Source organism: Apaloderma vittatum, unplaced genomic scaffold, assembly GCF_000703405.1.
Source record: "Apaloderma vittatum isolate BGI_N311 unplaced genomic scaffold, ASM70340v1 scaffold7037, whole genome shotgun sequence".
NCBI classification, from domain to species: Eukaryota; Metazoa; Chordata; class Aves; order Trogoniformes; family Trogonidae; genus Apaloderma; species Apaloderma vittatum.
In genome coordinates, this window is record NW_009725659.1 from 6,522 (window position 1) to 26,724 (window position 20,203).

Below are 20,203 nucleotides of genomic sequence, written 5' to 3' on the forward strand. Positions count from 1 at the left end.
TAATGTCCTCAGAATGTTCCGGTCAGGGCACACTCCATGTTGGCTTGAAAAATGTGAAATTAATGACCTGAGAAGTGCTATGGGGGAATCTGAGAAATGTAGTGTTTCAGTGCGGTAGGAAAACTGCATTCTTTCCAGGGAATCAAAAAGCAGCTGAAGTAAACAGTTACAACACAGAGGGCTCTGATCTGCTATGTGGTATATTGGTTTTCTCCCATCCTGTAAGTGAAGCTGGACAATTACTTCAACTGTGGAATATTGCAAAAAATTTCTTGGAGACCTTGGCTAGTGGCAGATACTTCATAGATAATTTAAAAACACATCAAGGCAATCATTTTAGGTATGGTTCAGAAGTAGTTATTTAACGTCATCTTAGTGGCTCATTTTCTATTCTTTCATTTTTACCTTTCTAAATGAATGAAGAATACTTTGCTCCCATTTTCATTGCTTGTACATTTAAATATAACTCTTTACGTTGTATAGTTGAGCATCAAATCAAGTCTTCAATTTTTGAATTGTTGACACCTTCTGTGACTTGTCAACACTGAATGGTATTGGAGTGTTTTGATTCATCTGTTTTATTGCACATGTTACTATGCTGATTTCTTCTTGATAAATTACTATATGCTTTACTTCTCCTTTCTGTTTGGTGATCTTGAGTTATTACAGCATTACTAAATCTGATAAACAAGTCCTTACTGAAGGACAGGGTGGTATGGATTTCTGTATAGTTGATACCAAATCAGAGTGTACCACAGAGTCTTTAGAGAAAGTTTCCATGGAAGCCATAAGATATTTGCTGGTGGAGAGTTAAATGCTTAGCAGAACACAAATGACTTTATTAGATAACCAAGTTCCTTTTTATTACCGCTGATGCTTTCTGTTGCATTCTTTTTCAAGAATTTGTTATAGACAGTGAGATCTTTTAAACTGATACTAGAACAGGCCCAGCTCTCTCTGTATAATGCATGCAAAGTTCTGCTTTGATTATGATCTGCTTGGTGGAGGAGTGTTTGAAGTGTCCAATCAAATATTCAGCCTGGTCTTAGCTTGACCTCCATTTCACTTCGGAATTAAACTGTCCATATAACAGCTCCTCTGAGTTTAACACCAGGCAGTGCAACATAGAGCAGCCCAGAGACTGGTATAAATTGCATAATGGTCTGAATTTGGTCCCAGTAACCATGGAATTTATGGGCAGAACAAGGACAATGACTTTCTGCAAGGAAACTTTCCCTTTCCTTTTTCTCTTCAGTGTGTTATGTTACATCATGAAAAAATCTGAAAGCTTTCATGGATCTGAGTGGATAAAATGGGTTTTCTTTCTTTTTTGATACTGTGTCCTTTTTTTACTCCTTCTTCATAAATTAATGTGTTGCATTGCCAGAAATGTTTTAAAGTGAGGGCCATGTGAGACACAGCTTGGCTCTTAATTTTGAAAAGAGAAAGCCTATAATTGGAACCAGCTGACATCTAACCCCTCTTTTATTCATGGGTGTAATCTAGCATGAAGCTGTGCCAAAATAGATGTGTTTAAACCCTACCCTTGGGTGCCAATCTGTGATTTCAGCAGAAATCTGTAATCTGCTGAAGAACTTTGTATATGCTGCTCTTCTCTTTGCCTCTCTTGCCAGCTGAAGTGAACACCATTAATGAGAGCACTGAAATCCTTCACTTGAGCCCTGCTGTCACAACTGAGTATGTGGGTGAGAAACCAGAGAAGAAGGTTGAGTTCTGTGACCGCTCCTGTGAAGAGCTGGGAACGATGTTCACGGAGCTCACCGGCCTGCGTATTGTGGTGAACAACTTAGCTGATAACCTCCAAAAAGTGGTAGGTACCTGTAAGTCTGAAGAACTGGAAGAGGTCTGCCGTGCAGCGCTCTTTCCTTCTTTGTTTAATACCAGGGACAACCAATAGAGATTTCTGTATGTACATGTGTATACCTGTTGATATATCTGCATAATATAGAGAGAACCTGCATTATCAAAGTGACTGGCTAGGTAGTTCTTGATTATAATACTTTGATGAAGGCTTGTTTTTCGCAGACTGGGTTTAAAAGAGCACGTGCACATGCACTCCCACACAGAGAAAATCAATCCTCTTAAAGGTTATTGCAGGTTTGAAAATTGAAAGCTGAGAAACCCAACCTTGCATGTGCACTTTTAAAAGCATTGTTAATGTGCCTATACCAGTTATGAATACATCAGAAAGTCACTACACAGAGTACCTAAACTGTAAGTAAATGTATGGCATTTTCGTAGTTGAAGTGAGATGGTGACATTTTACTGAAGTCTGTCCCTCTTCTTGCTCTGAACCAGTTAATTCTTTCTGAAAGGAGTTTATTACTGTGCTCAGGGCTAAAATCTTCCTACCTAAAGATGAACTTTACTAGAGGAAAGCAAAAGTGCTAAGAGCAAATTTCCCTTAATATTGTATGACTGTGTTTATACTGTTATGTGAAGGATTGCTATGCGGTATTGTGGCACCCGAGATCATCACCTTTATGTACATAACTATGTAAAAGCAGATTTAATTTTTTAAATGGAAGAATTAAGTCCACTAGTGTCTCAGTTTTGTTTATTTAAAGCTACGTGCTTACAAAGTACACAGTTTGTTTCCCTTTACTTCATCTTCTAGTCTGAAGAGAACCAAATTATGTGGGAATTGATTGGGCCTAACAAAACATTGAAGAACCAGTCGGTTTGCTGGCAGGATGGTCGTGTCTTTGCAGATAACGAAAGCTGGATTGTGGATAGCTGCACCAAGTGCACCTGCCAGGTAAGGTTTTGGAAACAGCAGAAATGGATAGTGGGTTTAATCTAGCCCAACTGTCCAGGCCAGCTCATATTTACTCAGAGCTTGGCCTAGACTTACTGATATTTAGAAAAAGTAGTCCCCATGTCCCCAAGTGTCTGCCTTTTATTTGCCTCCATATGTGAGCATGTCAGCAAGTTGTTTTCTTTGCCTGTAGGATTCCAAAATTGTTTGCCATCAGATCACCTGTCCAGCAGTCTCCTGTGCCGATCCATCTTTTATTGAAGGTGAATGCTGTCCAGTCTGCTCTCACTGTGAGTAAGAGAGAAAAGATACGCTTTGGCAATCCTTTTTAATAGAAAGATACTCTTTGGCAATATTTAAAATTGCTATTAGTGTGTTGGAAATGGCAAAACAAGTAAGAAGTCAAGGCAAGTAAGATCAAACTTATATGTATACAAATGTCATATGAAGTAACTTGGCTGCTTGAAGTTATCTTCTGGAGGAGTTGGGCTCTCTTCAGTGATCGTGTTGGTTGCTTAGAAGTAAGCTGATAACTTGCCTAGCTGAGTTGGACACTTAAGGTTAGAGGCATGCTACTTCCCCATTCATCTTTTTCAAGGCTGGACAATCTGCTTTTTGTTCGTTTGCGATAGCACTGTGCGCTGTTGTTTCTTTTTCTGGTTGAAACAGACTAATGTAGATTTGGATGGTCTTGTCTCTTTCCAGAGGCTGTTTAAGTTCCAGACCAGAAGTCTGATGCAGTTTTTATTGAGTGCAAGTTATTTTTCCTCTCCGTTATTTTCATTCTGTTACTCCATTTTATTTCTTTTTTGCCAGATGTCCTCTTTTGGTGCAACGCTTTACTTGTGGAACAGATTGTCAAGGTTCATATTTAAGACAGCATTGCAGGCTATGAATTAGACTTTGGAGTGATGATAGTTTTAATAATTTCAGCGATTAAGTGACTTCATCATGGGTTCAGTGTATTTCACTCTGTACTAGACAGGTCTATTACAGATGAAGACTTCCGATGTTAAGTGTTCTTTCTTACCTTCTGCTCTGCAGCTGATGACAGCGAGGAGGGCTGGTCACCATGGTCAGACTGGACAAAGTGCTCGGTTACCTGTGGCTCTGGGACTCAGATGCGAGGAAGGTCGTGTGATGTCACCAGGAGTGCTTGTACGGGCCCACATATCCAGACAAGGATGTGCAGCTTTAAGAAATGTGACCATCGCAGTAAGTAATAAAATTACTCCTTTTTTAAAGCTTCTTTGGACTTCTCTAAGCAAAACCACACTTAGTCTGGATTTCCTATGAATGCTCACTAGTCAGGACAGTATGCATTTGAACGCTTATATATGCATAAATAAAGTGGCCAGCATTAGATTCTTTGTCATTTTCCCCCCTTTCAAATATTTCTCATTTTCCTGACAATTGAATAGGTATGTGCATTCTGGCCTCAGCTCTGTTAGGATCACCCCCTACCTCATTATTTATCTTTAATGTTATGAACTGGAGTATCTTGCTTGAAGTCAGTTTGGAGACAGCACCCGGTTCATATTCATGATACATGGGGCCATGTTTTGGTCTGCCGTTCATTCATGATTATTGCCCCATCCCACTAGCTTAGTCATGTTTAGGAAGACAGTAATCATAGAGGACTTTTTGCAAAATATCAAATTACTTTTATATCTAGGGCTCTTAAAGGGATTGTACTCTGTCTCCTGAACTGCAGTTAATACTATCTGCAATAGTTGCTATATCCAGGCTATGATAGTACCTGAGGCTGTTGCTGAAGCTGCTAGATGTCCACATGTGCATTTTAGACAAGTATTTGTTTCCTTGGAACAAGTTTATTTTCAAGTAAAATATGACTAACCTGGATGATAGATATGTTGGTCACTGAGATTCTTAAGGAAGCTGTACTTGAATGCCTGAGCTGGCATGCTGGGCTTCGTAAATGGCAGCGGAACATTCATCAGATGTAGCGAGAGGCTTATTTAGAAGGTTAACTTCATGAGTGAGTTTGTGTTGCTGTTGCAGGTGGACTATTTCCTTCACTTTCGCTCTTTTTTCTGACAGTACGTCAAGATGGTGGCTGGAGTCACTGGTCTCCCTGGTCTTCCTGTTCAGTTACCTGTGGAGTAGGAAATATCACCCGCATCCGCCTCTGCAATTCCCCGATCCCCCAGATGGGTGGGAAAAACTGTGTGGGGAATGGACGTGAAACCGAGAAGTGTGAGAAGGCTCCATGTCCAGGTGTGTCTGTGGTCTTGAATTCACTACTATTCCAACTGAATTCCTTTTTATTCAGATGTAAATTACAGTGAATTTCTGTGGTGGAAAATAAAATTTGTAGCTGAGGGGTGAAATAACACACAAAGGTACTTTTAAAATGAAGACAGCAATGCAGTCAGAGGTTCTGTGAAATTCCCAAATTAAGATTTTGGCTTTAAACATTAAGAGTTTGAGAGAGTTTCATTTTATAACTTAGTGATTTATCTCTGCATATCAAAAAAATAATCACTTTCTGTCTAAAATGAAGCTGATACTTATAGTCTCCCAATAGCCAGGTTTCTTTGAAAGCATACATATGTGTTTTACACATATTCCACGCATCTTATTGTTATTAAAATTCTTTCTTCCTTGTCTATTCTTCTAAATCTTTTTTAGAGACCATTCATTCCACTCACTTTCACTTTCCTTTCTTATGATTTTTCCTTACTTTTTTCCCCTTGTATGTCTTTCTTCATGCTCTCCTCTGTTCAACCTTTCATTCTTACTTATGAGTTATGAGCTTGAAACTAATGTCCAGCTTCTAACCCAATAGTACTTAAATAGCTATACACACTTAGTCTTGTTTCTGATTTATCTGTGCATCTTAAGTTAGTGAAAATTTTATTTATTTAAGGACATATGCTGTTGCCCTTATGAGGGCCATACCAAGAACAAACACAGTTTTGTTCAGAGATGTTTGTATTTAAAAAAAAATTTGGGATTGATGACGACAGGATAAGTAGAGTTGTACCAATATAAAACATGCAGAAGAATCATTGAAATAAGTTAGCTACACCGAGTCAGTCAATTGAAGATGCACTGATGGATTACAAAACAAGAATAATAGCTGCAGTCTTACTAAGCATACTTTTGCCATAAAAAAAGCCAGAGTTCAAGTTCAGCTCAGCAGAAGTTTGTATCCTGCGGTCATACCCTGCTTTCTTTATAAAATGAAGGCTTAGTAGGGAGCTTTGAAGGCACCGTACTTGTTCTGACCGACTTAAATAGAAATGCACCATGCCAGTGGGCACGGTGTGTTGTTTAGAATTATTGGCCAAAAAATGCCTATAAAGCAGTTGGGTAATTTTTATTTGTTTGTTTGTTTCTGAAATATTGCTGTCTCAGTGGAAATGCTTTGCCAGCGTCTTCCTACATGCGTAGTGAGAAACTGTCTCCAGTCAGGGATCTGAAGAAAGGGTTGTTGTCATTGGCACCAAGTGTTGTCCCCTGTAACGCTCTTCTCCTTCCTTCTGTGTATCCTATCCTAGTGAATGGCCAGTGGGGTCCTTGGTCTCCATGGTCTGCCTGCACTGTTACCTGTGGAGGAGGAATTCGTGAGAGGTCTCGCCTCTGTAACAGTCCAGAGCCCCAGTACGGAGGAAAGCCGTGTGTGGGAGATACCAGGCAACATGATGTGTGCAATAAGAAGGATTGCCCAATTGGTTGGTATTTAGCCATTCTTTGTTCAATAATTAATAATTATAATTCCGTTTATTTTGTTACTGAATAATTATGAGTTGATACCACAGAAATCTACTAATTATACCTTTGTTTCAGGAAAGCACATTTACCCATTTTGAGTGCTATTTAAGTCAATGGGATTTTATAGGTATTCTTGATACTGGCTTCTCGTGAACTAAGATGTGTTTCTTAAATGGGTCTTCAATGTGCTGGAATGTGTTCAACTGGATGTAGCAATCTGTAATATTTTTGTATTAAATCGGTAGTCTAGTAAATTCATCTAGTAAATCACATCTAGTGATTTCCAGTAAATTCAGGATCGTGTGATTTAAGCTGATGTGATTTAAGCTGATGTGATTTAAGCTGATGTGATTTAAGCTAATGTGATATAAGCTAATGAACAGAGAATACTGTTTCTTAAATGAAGTTTTAAATAACTTTTATGCTTCTAACTTAATTTCATGGTTTTTTGCCAGATGGGTGTTTGTCAAATCCTTGCTTTCCTGGAGCAGAATGCAACAGTTACCCAGATGGGTCTTGGTCATGTGGGCCATGCCCAGCAGGTTACCTTGGCAATGGTACAGTCTGTGAGGATCTTGATGAGGTATTACTTTGTTGCCTTTAACAGTAGGAAATCACTGTGGAAATTTTCATTATTTATGTGTTACACAGCTATCTAACTGGTTTCTTCTTTCTTTCTTTCCCTGCAGTGTATAGCTGTCTCAGATGTTTGCTTTAAGGTGAATCAGGTCCATCGCTGTGTCAACACAAATCCAGGATTCCACTGCTTGCCATGTCCTCCCCGCTATAAAGGAAGTCAGCCCTATGGGGTAGGGCTGGAAGTTGCCAAGACAGAGAAACAAGTAAGCGATGTTGAAGAGAATTTGATGGCTTTCAAGCTGTAATTCTCACCTGAAAAACATCTCTGAATGAAAGCATATGATAAACCTGGATACCAAACAAAGATAACCTGAAATAGATCTATTTCAGTGTATATTTGGATTGAGTGACAAAACACTGAATTTGGGCTTGTGTTTTTTCTTTAAGGGTTTTATTTTATCTAGACATCTGCAGAGTTGCACTAAAGAGTGTAAAATGCCAGGGGCAAGCATTCGTCTGCTTTACTGTCCTTTCTCTAAGGTGTATATACCTATTCTGGGGATTGGAAACTGAAGAATAAGAATCATTCTCTATAAATATAATGCTGTTGTAATGAGGGTGTCATCAGACATATATTTGTCTGAAGTTTTCACTCTCTAAATTACTTTGAGCCAACACCTACCAGTGGTGAAAGACAGAAAGAAGTGGAAGTGATATTCAAGACAACAATTTTATAGACAGATGAAAACATTAAATTGGATGTCATAGGATACCTTCTATTTGTTGCTGTTGGATCAATCTGTGGTTAGTTCACAGAATCACAGAATGTCAGGGGTTGGAAGGGACCTCAAAAGATCATCTAGTCCAGCCCCCCCCGCCAGAGCAGGATCACCTACAGTAGATTGCACAATTACTCATCGAAGTTGGTTTTGAATGTCTCCGAAGAAGGAGACTCCACAACCTCCCTGGGCAGCCTGTGCCAGTGCTCTGTCACCCTCACAGTGAAAAAGTTTTCCTAATATTTTTATGGAACCTCCTATGTTCCAGCTTGTACCCATTACTCCTTGTCCTGTCATTGAACGCCGCTGAAAAGAGCCTGGCTCTGTCCTCCTGACACTCCCCCTTGACATGTTTATAAACATTAATGAGGTCACCCCTCAGTCTCCTCTTCTCCAAGCTAAAGAGACCCAGCTCCTTCAGCCTTTCCTCATAAGGGAGATGTTCCACTCCCTTCATCATCTCTGTGGCTCTGCGCTGGACTCTCTCAAGCAGTTCCCTGTCTCTCTTGAGCTGAGGGGCCCAGAACTGGACACAATATTCCAGATGTGGCCTCACCGGGGCAGAGTAGAGGGGCAGGAAGACCTCTCTCGACCTACTAGCTACTGCCCTTCTAAAACACCCCAGGATGCCATTGGCCTTCTTGGCCACGAGGGCACATTGCTGGCTCATGGTCATCCTGCTGTCCACTAGAAACCCCAGGTCCCTTTCTCCTACAACATGTGAAGTCTAAATGTAAAACATCAGTGCCAGATTCTCAGATACTGTCAATGAAAGTAAGCAAAGTGATAAGAAAGAATTAACAAAAACTTACTGGAGGGAAATGTGGGAATTCATTAGGTAGGGTCTCTTTGATTTAAGAAAATAAGACAGTCCTTGCATGCTGACAGGCAGAACACTAAAGGAAAGAAGTGAGTACGGTCTACATTCTGGTGCAGCTGATTTCTGAGGACCAGTGACATCTGGAAGAAAGCAGATAAAGTTATGAAAATTTTAATCCCTTTAATTGCTTGTTGAATAATGTCCAATTTTTCCTGCGGATTGTTTTAATTATTTTCATTGTACACATTGTCTGGAGTTGTGAACTGGCAGAGCAATATGATTTACTAACTGCAATTGAAATGAAGTTCCTGTCTTTAGGCATCTAAATAACCGGCCTGATTTTGACAAAGTTGAGGCACACACAGCTGGCTGTGAATATTAAGTTTCAGTGAGTACGCTCTATCTGTTACAGGTCTGTGAACCTGAGAATCCATGCAAGGACAAGACACACAGCTGCCATAAATCTTCAGAGTGCATCTATCTGGGTCATTTCAGTGATCCTATGTACAAATGTGAATGTAGGACAGGTTATGCTGGCGATGGACGCATCTGTGGTGAGGATTCGGATTTGGATGGCTGGCCTAATAATAACTTGGTCTGTGCTGCTAATGCAACATACCATTGCGTCAAGGTAAGTTAAAAAGTTTGAGAAAAATGACAAACCATTTTTGACAAAATGACAACCATTTTTTTTAAATTCTTTTTTTCTTAAGTAGTTGTGAATAACACTTTTCAGGATCAAGCTGATGCTTGCTTTCATTAAGCTTTTGCTGTTACAGCATGCTCTTTTTCTAGGAGGTGTTGTGAAATGTGTATTTGCTTAACGCTAGATCCTGGTAAGGGATTCTCAAAATGAAATCCCAAGTCCTCTGCTTTGGATTTCTTCCTACTCAGAACACATGGAAGGCTGGGATGCTTGTCAGTAGATTTAGTACACTGAGCAGGAACTGCCTAAAGCATGGGTGTGGAATGCACAGCTAGTGAGAACTATGCAGGAGTCTCTGGGCGCAGGTGAATATGAAATCCTAAGGGCAAGGCTTGTAACAAGACGCTGACAGACGCTTAAGGTCTACAGTTCCAACTCTTGACTTGAACTACCCCTTCCTCCTAAAGAGTTAAGCAGGTCACACTGTGAAAACTGGATTCAGAGCCTGAGATAATTTTTGGCAAGAGGAGCCTGGAATAAATACAAGTAATTAGACAGAGTTCTCCTTATTGCAAAAGCTCAGTGGAAGAGGATGGGAGATTCAGCCTCTCTTACTCTTCAGAGATGTGGAGTCCCTGCTCTCACCTTCCTGAGGGGAATGACATGCTTGCAGCCATTGGCTCTAGACCTGACAGGAGGCTGCTCTCCACCCTTGCTGCTGCAGCTGTGCTGTTGTAGTGAGAAATAAAACATTACTACACCAAGCAAAAAATAAACATCAGACCAGAGAGCCTAAAAATGGTGGTACATAGTTTTAATGGCGGGTGCCTACCATGATATGTTTCCTGGGGCCTGGTTCTATGATCATCTGAAGCACACTGTAAGTCCCCCTTGTCTCCATGGCCTGAAGTTTCTTCCAGTGGAAACTGATCAAAAATGGTGAGTCCACTTGGATGCCTCATCCTGATGCAGGTACACTGCTGTGCAAAACCAGGCTGAGAGTTGCTCCAGGCCCAGCAGTTTAACAATGACCGAAATAGCTAAGGGGTGAAGGCACTCCCTGGCATGTAATCACTGCACCCTTGCTCTGAATGGTGGCCTCACTGGTGCTTGAGTGACAGGCATGATCCAGAGGGGCATACACTGTTTGCCGCTCTGAATTAAGCGACTGAAATGAAGTGAACTTTAATCTGAGCAGAAGGCATAAGCAAGTGCTCAGTTTTGAACACCTACTCATGGGGCCACTGACAACACTGGGTTGCTTGCCTGCTTTCACTAGGGCAGGTGCTCAAGTATTTTGCTGAATCAGTCATTGCTACAAGGGCAGTGGTTTCTCCTCTGAGGTTGTTAGTTTTGGGTATTTTTTTCACTCAGACATGGAACATTTTGGCTTCTCCTTCTCTGTGTTAAAGCGATATACCTTTGAACTCTCATGAAGTTCTAGCACAGTAACTTCTGGTTAAAAACTGAGGAAAGAAATGCAAAAATGACTGAGTTCTAGACCACTACAGTGGTTAAAAAGAAATAACCAAATACAGATCCAGAGACTAAGAAAATTTGAATTTAGGCTATGTGAGAGAATCAGAAGTTACTCAGGTATAACCCACTTGAAGTTGTGCATGTGGGCTTTATCAGCAGAAGAGTTTCAGACATTGATAGAAATTTGAGCCTTAGATGATAAACTTCCTCACCGTAGTTGTTGTGTGTTCTGTATGGATCCAGTCAATTCAGCGATTACAGTTTGTGTATTCTTTTTTGGTTCCTGTCATCAGAATCTGCGACATGTTGACTCAAACTGTAACACAAATGATTAGTGTTCATTAAAAACCCAACATGCTGAACTCATTCAGTAAAATTGTTTATAAAGGTTGATTCATGATTGCTAACATATATGTGTTGATCTAGTAGATACAAGTACTTCATTTAAGGAGACCACCTCCCCTGCTCCCCTCCAAAAAAAACACCTTAAAAATACCAGATATTTTCTGATTCTTATATTCATTATGAAATGTCCTAGTTCAGTAATTTGATTGAAAGAAAGCAACCCAAAGCTTCTTCCCTTGAGCTGGTAATGGTTGAAAATTAATTCTGTGTAAGCAAAGCTATATAAATAAACTGGGAAGTTGTAAATAATAAAATCTTAGTCATATCTTTTAATGGAAATTTCTTTTTCATTCACATGAAGGAAGTATTTTTTTTTCCTGTAAGAATTATACCGACACAAAACTTTGTCAACAGTTGAAACAAAGAAGCCTAGTTTCAAGAGAGTTTGTACCTCAAGGCTGAATTTCCAAGTGGAAGTGTGATGTTTAACAGGTCCTCCTTCTAATATCTAGTATGAGACTTCTAGAGTGCACTGGTAGTATCTCTCTTGTCTACCCCATGAACTCTTTTTGCAAAGTTTGTAGGAATTTGCTAACCAAGAGGTCTGTACCTTGCTACTTCATTTGTGTGAAACTGGACTCAAATCTATAGCAGATATGTAGGGACAAAACCCCATATAGATACAAACATACAAAGTGATTGAGCAAGTTTCAACTAATATCTATTGTTGGTTCAAAAAGAATTTTTCATTGTGGGTAATCAGTGTTGAGTTGGACAGTCAAGGCTGTTAACAAATATTTGGTAAAAAAGTGCCATAAAAATGGAGTTGCATTTAGGTTTTAATATCTAGCATTATTTTTTCCAGTTCTCTTTTTCTTAAATTATCTACACTGTTAGAGCCTCTGAGACTAAAAACATGGCTAGGAATCCTACTATAATATTCATTTTCTTAGGTTACAAAAAAAAATATTTCTGCAGCCTGTTGGCTGTTGGCAGATTCAGTCTGGGTCTGAGGTAGGTATGGAATGTGAGAAAAAATGAGAATAACAGAATGAGTTTTTATAGATGTATTCATTCTTAGGCAGCAATAGAAGTGCAATCAATTTTTAGTATTTTAAAAAGGACTATATATTAAGAGTTTGGCAAACTATTTCACTTCTTATTTTTTCAGTGTAACCTAAGCCTTACTCTTTTAAAACAATCATTCCTTACAAAGCTGTGATGCAAAATAAATTTGCCTTTTATTTTCAAAGCTGCGGGAGCATGAGAGTGGAAAGGTGCTGTTCAGCAGAACAGTGTAAAGGCACGTTTTTCAAAACCCTTTCTTAGTGTTCCCCTTCATTGCTGTGCACTACTTCATTCCAGGAACTTTCCATATGAACAGCTATTTCTGAAGATCATCTCCTGGCTTGTATCTTTATTTTTCTGGCAACCAAACCTGGCCATTTTATATGTAATCTTCAAACACGCTTCATGAGTTGCCTATAAAATGTTGCTGTAAGTGTGCACGTGTGTATGTGTTGTGTGTTTGTTCTCTGCTAGAGTGTCTCATCTAAAATTTACTGGTAACGTCCCTTTAACAGATGGAAAGCTAGGAAATAGAATGATTTGCAGATGCATTTTGCTTACTTTACACTTTGAAAGCAGAAAATGAACTACTATCTTTGGCAGCAAACAAACAGACACTTTCAAAAGTGTTTGTGATTGTTCTTGTTTTATAGTCTCTGGTGTACCATATCTGCTTTTCTGCCCGGGCAAGTCATTCTGACATAATGTAAACCTAATCTATTGATAATTTCTTTTGGCCAGGATAACTGCCCCCTTCTGCCTAACTCTGGCCAAGAAGACTTTGATAAAGATGGCAAAGGAGATGCCTGTGATGAGGATGATGACAATGATGGCGTTGAGGATGACAAAGTAAGATGGGTTTCTGTGTCTTCTGTGCATCTGACCTAAACATCTGGCGTTAAGGAAAGCTGTTAGGGTAGACAAGAGCTTTATTGTTCAGAACTTCAACTGACTTGTTCCATACTGCCTTCCCTGAATGATATCTGCTGCAGAGTACAGCTGTGTTGGAGCAAAGCAGCCTGGGAAACCTGGGAATGACTTATGTTCTCCATTTCAGTTCTGGGTTCAGTTGTGTACATTGAAAGAGTTCACTGGAAAGTTACATTTTATTTTGCAACTGGAGGATGATAGGTCCATTGTATTTGAAAAGCTGGTAAATGATATATCTGAGTTACGTTGAAAGCAAGTTAATAATAATAACAACTATAAACATAGCCAACATCAAGGGAAATGGCAGGAGGAAAGTGCATGGCCTGGTTCATAATTTCCTCCTTTAGAGCTGCCTACAAGACTGGAATTCATGTTCTTGTAGAGCCTAAAAGATAGGCAGTTAGTCTAAACCTCTTCTCCCTGCCTTTTCTGAGCATGTTTAGGATGACTGAAATTGGTTTTAGGAATTTACTGTTTCTCTTTGATCCCTTCTGAGGGAGCCTTGATGGTCTAGAGCTTCAGATGGTTAAAGCTAGGATAGACCTGTGTTCATGGAGCTTCTATCTGGACTATTTCAAAACCGAAAGAATCATTTGATAAAATTACATGACTTAGTACATGTATTTGAAAAAATTGGAGCCAGAAGATTTTGAGCAGTATAAAATTTTAACTTGCCTCTATATCTTGTCCTTGAGTATATAAAGTGTATTTCCAAGGAATTTAAAATGTGCTATAAAAATATTTTCTAGTAAATTGTTTTTCTTTAGTAGAGAATTTCCCTTCAGATTCCATGATGCTGATGTAGCCCTCAGTTCCACTGCTTTGATTTACTTTCCACACTGAGTACTTCTTTGTGCCTGTGGAAGAGTCCATATGTAATTCGCGGATGTGTGAAATATAAGACTTCTTGTCCTGGCAGGCTTTCAAATTAGGGACTAAACTGAAATGAAATTTTCAAACTTCCACTAAAATGCGTGGTCTCAGGGGAAAAGTATTTTGGGTCAATAACAGTATTTAATTTTAACTTTGCCTTTTGAAACTTTTTACATCTTATTATCATATACAATATAACACAATCCACAAAAGTCAAATGAAAGTTTAATTAAATTTTAAAAAAATAGGTGGTTTAAAAGTGAGAATATCGATACTAGTTCATTCCAAAAAAGTCAAAGTAACCATTCTAGGTTCTTTTCCAAAAATTATAATATGTAGCTGAAGTTGGCCTGATTTTGCAACACTTCCTGACTTTAAAGAATGCATGAACCTGTGATACACTTTTACTGAAATACCTGAGTACTGGTTCAGTTAAAAATGGCTGTTGAGTGCATTTCTCATGCTTTCTACAAAAACACAGTGATCCAGAACGTCCAGATGCCATCCCATTGCCATCGGGATCTTCAGTGTAGGTGCAGCTTGTCCTAATGTATTAATATTTTGATTTTTGCCCCCTGTCCAAGATGAACAGGACGAGTTACCACTTCATAGTATGCTCTCATGAGTTGATACATATTCTGAAATCTTCTGTTTCTTCTTACTAGGATAATTGCCCTCTTCTGTTCAACCCTCGTCAGTTTGATTATGATAAAGATGAAGTCGGTGACCGCTGTGATAATTGTCCCTACGTGCACAACCCTGCTCAGATTGACACAGATAATAATGGAGAGGGTGACTCATGTGCTGTGGATATTGATGGAGATGGTATGCTTTTAGTTTGGAAAATTAAGTGGTGTTCCACAAGTGCATGTTACTTTATGTCCAGTAAGATGGACTTCCTGCTTTCATACATGGAATAAAATTGACTCTAGCAGCTCAGAAATGCAGTAGAAAGAAAAGACTGAGGCTCATCTGACCTGTGCAATACAGTTGTCCACAGAGCATCAAAGTGACTGCAGTGAATATTACTGAAGACAGCGAGTCTTTTATAATTGTAATCTTAAAAAGGATTATTTCTTTCATCTGTGTTCCAAAACAACCAGAATCAAATATAACACTTCTGTTGACTTTTTCTTTTCCCTTTTAGGGAGGAAAAAGAACATCAGAACATGTGTTCAGTTGAGACAATATCTGTGTGAAATTAATCTGTTTTTCTATGAATATAATGCAAAGCCCACAGTAATCCAAATACACATTTTTGGTGTGTCTTAAAATATTTTTAAAGGTGTTTATTTCATCTACCAGTACATGCCTTTATGACCTAGATTTGATCACAATTAGGGAGGGGGAAGAGCACTTAAATGTCTTTCAAAAATCTTATCCCTGCGGCATTTCAAATTTTTGAGAATCCAGAAAACTAGATGTTGAAGAAATCTAGTTTTGGATTTCCTTCAGTTTTAAAGTTTTTAGGTGCTTATCTGGCATGAACTTCCGAGCATTCTGAATTCCTCTCATCCTTCTGATCATCAGTTTCTTAGTAGTACTCATGGTAGTTCTGCTTTGAAGAAAAGTGTAATCATATATTATTGGCGGAAAGCTTTTGGAAATATCCAGGGACCATATAGTGTAGGAATGGGTCCTTGTGTCTCTGTATTCTTTCCAGACAGATATGCCAACATGTCTTGATTTTGTTTCTTTTCAGCGTATTATAATTTTGAAGGAGATTTTTGGTTGCATTATAAAGTTTCCTGAGGAGGAACATTTTCTTTTGAAAATGTGGCATGCTGTACAATCAATGATGCACATGTTCTGGTAAAATTAAATTATTTAGTGCTTAGACAGCTGAACATTAATGCAGTTTTTCTTATCCAAAACTCTTCAGAAATTCTACATGATATAACTGTGCATTCTATGCCATTTCTTAGAGTGTGGGAAGAGAATCCAAATCAAATTATTTAAACAGGAAAAAACACTGCCCCTTTATTCTGTGAAAAAGGGCTAAAGTCTTAAGTCATAATCAACTCTTACTCTAGCAAAATTCCTTAGGAAAATAGATATAGAAGACTTTATCATAGCACAAAAAGTGAAAATGATACCATAATTTTTCTTTCCAATACCAGTCTTTTCACTATTTTGTGCTGTAGCAGTAATGTAGCAATTAGAAACCCTTTAAGAGCCTTGCTTCTTTACTGGTGACTCCTACAGTCTATAGCTGTCTGTGCTGGGTACTATATCATTCTGCTTTCTTCAATCTTTTATTGTCTGGTTGTGGTTTTTTTTTCCTCATAGACATTTTTAATGAACGAGATAATTGTCCTTACGTCTATAACACAGACCAGAGTGATACAGATGGTGATGGAGTTGGTGATCAGTGTGATAATTGTCCATTGATGCATAATCCAGACCAGGTAAGTGTTAGAGGCAGCGTCCTTAATGATAACACCAGGACAAGGGGAGAGAAAAGAACATAGGAATTGCTATCGGTCCGCTTACTGTAGAGCTAAAGAGGCTCTACAATGAGCAATAGCTCATTTTCATACCTTGGGTTGTCACATCCCTTTGTTTCAGACCAAGGGAAAGTAGAGTGATGATGCCTTTAATCCACTTTCAGGCCTTTAAACTGTTTTATTACCCCATGGCAAGAGAGTACAACCTCGCTTGGGGCTGCATTTGGTGTGCCGGAGTTTGTTGGTTCATATGCAAATACGTAACATCAAATATATGGAAGCAATCAGAAAAAGGTGGTACCCAGGCTCATCCTCTGTGATCTCTAGAATAAGAACAATGAAGATTATGGCCAAAGACCTGCCCTGGAAACGTCTTGGGGACAATGAAGATTATGGCCAAAGACCTGCCCTGGAAACGTCTTGGGGACAACATCTTACGCAATGATAGCTGAATAAGTAACCTTCATAGTTTGAAGCTGTATTTCTTGTTTAAACATGGCTGTCATCATGACATCACTTGTGTCCAGGGAAGTCCTTGAAGAGAAGTGCTGAAAGAATTAATACCAGGCTATCTATACTCTTGTATTTAGTAACAATAATAAATTTATTCTTTTTTTGTTCTTTTTCGATAGACTGATGCAGATAATGACCTTGTTGGTGACCAGTGTGACAACAATGAGGACATAGATGAAGATGGCCACCAGAACAACCAGGATAACTGCCCTTACATTCCCAATGCTAACCAGGCTGACCATGATAAAGATGGCAAAGGAGATGCCTGTGATCCTGATGATGACAATGATGGTGTCCCAGATGATAGGGACAATTGTCGCCTCAGATACAACCCTGAGCAGGAGGACTCTGATGGTAAGAACAGTGTCATATGAATTTCATTTGGTTTTTAATATCCAATTAGTATCTGATGAGAGAGATTTCAGGTCAAACTGAGCTGCTTTAGACATTTGAAGCACCATGGACTTCAATGGAATTGAACTGGTGAGTTTAGTCCAGGTTTAGAGCATTAGGAAGCCTCTTTGATGGGGACTCAAAAATGCACATATTTATTTATAGAAGAATGCTTTTAACAAATTTTAAAAATATATAGTATTTTTTTATACTTCTGATTTGCACTTGGAATTCAGATATTTAAAATTCTGGGAAAATGAAATTTCAAATGTTTTTAAAAATGAAAAATTAGCTTCTTTTCTTTCAAAACAAGTTATCCTCTGAAAATTAAAAAGCAATAAAATGTTTTGCTGCTGCTCTGTTTTGTTTTATTTCATTTCTCCTGATTTAAATCTAAAATTTATTTCTAACTATTTTTGTTAATATTTCTGAGCAGCTTTTTCTGATATTAGCTTTATAGGTAGCTTTAAATATGTTGTACATGTCACAGTTTAAAAAATGGATACATAACTGTTCTTTTCTCCAGTTCTATGGTAAAATCTTACTGATCACTCTCAAACTATTCTTCTCTGTGCTTGGCATAGAGAAATAGCAAGAGTTTCACAGTCATAAATGTAGTTCAGAAAACATTTATGATCCTTTGAAAACCACCATAACATGTCTACAAGTAATTGCCCTTGCAATAAATATGGATGAGCAATTTCTGTTCTGAACTGTACAGCTTGCTGGAGTCTATCCATGGTTATGCTGGTGAAATTGGAAGCAGAATTTAGTACCTGCACAATATGGTTTTATGTATGTTTAGAAAGATAAAATCCTGCACCCTGACTGGTTTCCTGGTGAGATGACTGTTGGCGATCGGAAGCTTCTGGCTGGTAGTCATTAGTAGTTCTTAAGTTACTTAACCTTTCAGTCCAATTATATATTTGGAATATCTTTGTAGTTGCCAATCTCTGGCATATAGTCTCTTACTTTCAGAAATATTCCAGAATAAGGGTGCCCTCAAACTGGGATAGTTTGTAATAGTCATCTGTCACCTGGATCCTGCAAGGGAGACTACATTTATGTAGTGAGTAAGGATTCACAAAAAGTGTAAATTTAGTTTAGCCAGCTCCTCACTGTCATTAGCAGCAGATCCAACAGAAATCTCAGAAAAGTGATAAATAAAGGCAAAAGATGCTCCCATTCTCTTGAAGATGTGAACTATAGCATACAAAGATGATGCCCTGGAGAGAGCTGTTGGCCGTGGCTGGGTAAACAAACACTTCCTAATGTTCTTTGACAGAGATTCAATATTGTCAGCAGCAGCTCAATACCAAATGAACGTCAGCAGCACTCTCAGTGAAAAATTACATTCTCCTGTGACTCAAGAATTACCTCTTTGATACTGGCAAAGGGAATAAAATTGGAAGTTCATTCTCTTCTCCAATAAAAACGAAGACAAACAGGTGCAGGAGCACACATCTGGTCTGCATCTGGAGTACGCAGTGGCTGATTGCCCGGGTGGAAAATGGGACCATTTTTACCACGTATCTGAACTGCAGAAAGTCTTTGAGATATTAGATGCTTCAGCATTTCCTGACTACCTTTTTTTGGCTGTTGCCTAAAACTCATTCTGCTTTCTCTCTGAAAGCTTCATAGTTGAATACTGCTGTGCTGGTTAGGCATAGTAGTAATGTAGCTTTCTATTTGCCTGTGAAACATCTAGTAATAGATCAGTATTGAATAAGATGGATCATTGCTATTTCCCGTGGTGTTAATTCCCATGCTCTTAGAAGAGTCCTAAACACTTTAAAAAAAAAGGGAAAAAAAAAAGAAAAAAAAGAAAAAAAAAAAGAAAAAAAGAAAAAAGAAAAAAAAAAGAAAAAAAAAGACAGAGAGGCATGAGGACAGAAAGAAAGTAGCTGGCAGTACTGATTTTACCTTAGTACCCAGTGGAGTGGTTTTTGTTGTAAAAGTCAGAGCCATTTTCAAATTTGTTTCTATACTTGTCTAGCCAAGTTTTCCTACTTCATTTTAAAATGTTTGTAATATTGTACGCCACTGAATAACGGTGGCATTAGCAAGGAGACCTTTTTTTTAGATGTCTCCATTCACCAGCTGCTACTCAAGGCAAGTAACATCTCCTGGTTTCCACCAATATTATGGGTAAATTAAGAAAAGAGGTATGTTTTATTTTTTAACAAATATTGAATGTAGTAAAAGTATTGAGCAGAAGCACAACTGTAGCAGAGCTGTATGGCTGTATTTTTATGTTCTTGTCACAGGTTAACCCTAGTCAGCAACTAAGCAACACATAAATGCTCACTCGCTCCTCCTCTGCCACCAGTGGGATGGGGAAGAGAACTGAAAAAAGTAAACTTGTGGGTTGAGATAAGAACAGTTTAATAATTGAGATAAGCTATTATTATAATAAATTACTATATATTATTTTAGTAGTAGTAGTAATGAAAAGAGAGAGAAACAAAAATCCAAGAAAGAGAAGTGATGCACAATGCCATTTCTCGCCACCTCCTGACTGGTGCCTGAGCAGCGATCCAGGCCTCTCAGCCAACTCCTCTCAGTTTATCTACTGAGCAAGATGTCCTGTGGAAGAGAATATCCCTTTAGCTAGTTTGGGTCAGCTGCTCTGGCCACGCTTCCTTGCAGCTTCTTGTGCACCTCTTCATTGGCAGAGCATGAGAAACCAAAAAGTCCTTTGTTTAGGATAAGCACTACATAGCAACAACTGCATCATTGTGTCATCAACATTATTCTCATACTAAATCCAGAACACTGCACTGAACCAGCTGCTAGGGAGAAAAATAACTCTTT

At 38.7% G+C, this 20,203-nt stretch overlaps 1 protein-coding gene across 1 annotated transcript in view; it reads left to right on the top strand.

Moving 5' to 3' along the window:
* The window catches only part of THBS2 (thrombospondin 2), a 32,504-nt gene that overhangs the window by 6,094 nt on the left and 6,207 nt on the right, over positions 1 to 20,203 (top strand). Inside the window, exons 4-16 of the mRNA XM_009872983.1 lie at positions 1,635 to 1,831; positions 2,639 to 2,779; positions 2,973 to 3,069; positions 3,824 to 3,994; positions 4,841 to 5,017; positions 6,304 to 6,477; positions 6,973 to 7,100; positions 7,207 to 7,359; positions 9,108 to 9,326; positions 12,975 to 13,082; positions 14,702 to 14,861; positions 16,326 to 16,444; positions 17,116 to 17,350. Coding sequence (XP_009871285.1) covers positions 1,635 to 1,831; positions 2,639 to 2,779; positions 2,973 to 3,069; positions 3,824 to 3,994; positions 4,841 to 5,017; positions 6,304 to 6,477; positions 6,973 to 7,100; positions 7,207 to 7,359; positions 9,108 to 9,326; positions 12,975 to 13,082; positions 14,702 to 14,861; positions 16,326 to 16,444; positions 17,116 to 17,350 — 2,079 coding nt within the window. The remainder of the gene's footprint in view (positions 1 to 1,634; positions 1,832 to 2,638; positions 2,780 to 2,972; positions 3,070 to 3,823; positions 3,995 to 4,840; positions 5,018 to 6,303; positions 6,478 to 6,972; positions 7,101 to 7,206; positions 7,360 to 9,107; positions 9,327 to 12,974; positions 13,083 to 14,701; positions 14,862 to 16,325; positions 16,445 to 17,115; positions 17,351 to 20,203) is intronic.